This window comes from Cucurbita moschata, unplaced genomic scaffold (genome assembly GCF_002738365.1).
Source record: "Cucurbita moschata cultivar Rifu unplaced genomic scaffold, Cmos_1.0 Cmo_Scf00009, whole genome shotgun sequence".
In the NCBI taxonomy this organism is placed as follows: domain Eukaryota; kingdom Viridiplantae; phylum Streptophyta; class Magnoliopsida; order Cucurbitales; family Cucurbitaceae; genus Cucurbita; species Cucurbita moschata.
The window spans coordinates 5,143,556-5,146,037 of record NW_019268525.1 but is presented as its reverse complement, the minus strand read 5'-3'; the positions used below and the strand labels follow the sequence as shown (position 1 = coordinate 5,146,037).

Below are 2,482 nucleotides of genomic sequence, written 5' to 3'. Positions count from 1 at the left end.
CTGGTAATGAGTTTCTCAATGAACTAACAATGTTAGTCAGAAACCAGAAATTTGTTGCTTCTTTTTTCAAGTAATCATTCTGAGTTTTGTGTTCTTCACTGTACAATTCATCCAAATAACAATCTGATATCATCCAAAGCTGCAGGGGGTATTGGCATAAACAAGATGGAGATGGAGAATCTTGGAGGTTCTTGTTTGAGGAGTAGAAGGTTAGAGAGGTGGTTCGATGCAAGATATGAGCCAAATAAGAAAGAAGCCCCAAAATGTTCAGTTGATGAACAGATATCAAAAAAGGAGAATGGTGATGATATATATGTGGATGATAATGGGTGGAGTTCTGTTCTGATATCATGTTTCAGAATTATCACTTGCTTTCTCACAATGATGGTTACTACTTTCTTTTGGGCTCTGATTATGCTTCTGCTCCTGCCATGGCCTTACCACAGGATTAGACAGGGCAATATATATGGCCACCTCACTGGTAGATTACTGGTAAACTCATCTTTGGTCCTGTTTTTTTGTTACTTTATAAAGGGATGTTCCAAAGATCGCTTTGTGTTTCTTCCTTGTTTGATAAGGCCTTTGGGATTACATTGGGTGAACATTCGTGGGTGGCAAGGTCAAGTGTCGATGGGTCTAGGACACAATATTGTCAGCTTTGGCTCGTTATATATCGCCGTCAACCTAATAATTTTAAAATGCATTTACTAGGAAAAAGTTTTCATACCCTTATAAGAAATGCTTCGTTCCCCTCTATAACCAATGTAGGATCTCACAATCCACCCCCTTAGGGGCCAGCGTCCTTGCTAGCACACCGCTCAGTGAATGGCTCTGATACCATTTGTAACAGCGCAAGTCCGCCACTAGTAGATATGGTCTACTGTGACTCGTTATGTATCGCTATAAGGAATGATTCATTCTTCTCTCTAATTAATATGTGATCTCACGGTCTGTCGGAGTACACATGGGTGCATGAACGTGTGTGGCTGAGCTGGAGGGCTTGGTGTTGCAGCGTTATGGGTGAACACTCGTGGGCGGCGAGGCCAAGTGTCACGGTCATGCTTGTCCAGGGCATGTTGCCCATGGCCGCATGCCCATGACAAGCCAAACCCTTGTCATGTCTTTTCATTCTAGTGTTTTTCCTTTTGTAATTCTAAAGCGTATGACACCTAAAAAATATCATGTCTACGCCTGCCAGAACTAAAATGGCCCAGAATGTACTATAGGGGGATATGACTAGTCGTCAACTTCTCCCTACCCAAGGTTATATATGCTAAGCCGTTGTTATCTTTCTCTTGCTTGCTTATATAACGTCTCTTTCTAAAAATCTCTCTTTCTCAAATCTCTCTCTCCTCGTTTTCTAAAACCTTCTTTTAAAACCGAGGCTAGAGGCTTGACCGTACGTCGCTTGGCCGTAGGCGACGCAAGAACAAATAGGCTCAACTCACTTGTTGCTGGAAAGTGAGTGCCGCACAATCGCTAGTCCGCTGCCTTCGAAAGCGCGATTGTGTCACCAAGCACCATTGGGCTAGTGGTGCATACGCGTATGGCTTGATGTGCACATGGGCGGGCAGCCTGGGGAGCATGCGCATGGCCTGGCGTTTGGCGTGGGGCTGTGACTAGGCCTTCATTTCAGCGTCTGCCTCCTTAATTGCTAACCATACCAGCCTGAATGCAATCATGCTCCCAATCATGCTGCAAATCACTGTCTACACCTAAACCTCTTTAAACTATGTTTGAAGTAAAGATTTTAATAGAATAGGTTGTGTGACAAATCCTTATACACTTTCATTCAATCATTCATTATCTTGCAGATGTGGATACTTGGGAATCCAATAAAGATTGAAGGCTCTGAATATTCCAATGAGAGGGCTATTTACATTTGCAACCATGCATCCCCTTTGGACATTTTCCTCATAATGTGGCTGACACCCACAGGGTCTGTTGGCATTGCAAAAAAGGAGGTATCTATCCCTTATGTAACAAATCATGCATCAGAATCTCTACATTGTTTTGCTAATTTTGAGGGTTTTTTGGCATAGATCATATGGTACCCTCTGTTTGGACAACTTTACATTCTCGCTAACCATCTTCGTATCGATCGATCGAATCCAAACACAGCAGTTAAGTCCATGAAACAGGTACTCAGATTCTCCTGCACTTGTTTTTCTGTCAAGTGACGTTTTCTCGTCGATGTCAATAATAGTATCTGTTCCTCGATATTCTTAGGTAGCTCGAGTAGTTGCGGAGAACGATTTGTCGTTAATCATATTCCCTGAGGGTACTAGGTCCAAGGATGGAAGGCTGCTACCCTTCAAAAAGGTAATGTTAAAACTCTTTTGGATGCCAAGTGTTTGTTTGAGTTGCTGATGTTTGACACTCGACATGATGGCATGTTGTTCATGTTTCATTGCAGGGCTTTGTCCATTTGGCATTGCAAACACAGCTTCCAATCGTTCCTATTGTCATGACTGGCACCCAT

At 42.8% G+C, this 2,482-nt stretch overlaps 1 protein-coding gene across 1 annotated transcript in view; it reads left to right on the top strand.

Annotated features, from left to right (window-relative positions):
• The first annotated feature begins 8 nt into the window (after window positions 1–8).
• LOC111447575 (1-acyl-sn-glycerol-3-phosphate acyltransferase-like) overlaps window positions 9–2,482 on the top strand; it is a 4,106-nt gene continuing 1,632 nt past the window's right edge. Inside the window, exons 1-4 of the mRNA XM_023086811.1 lie at window positions 9–492; window positions 1,815–1,964; window positions 2,043–2,141; window positions 2,230–2,322. Coding sequence (XP_022942579.1) covers window positions 166–492; window positions 1,815–1,964; window positions 2,043–2,141; window positions 2,230–2,322 — 669 coding nt within the window. The 5' untranslated portion in view covers window positions 9–165. The remainder of the gene's footprint in view (window positions 493–1,814; window positions 1,965–2,042; window positions 2,142–2,229; window positions 2,323–2,482) is intronic.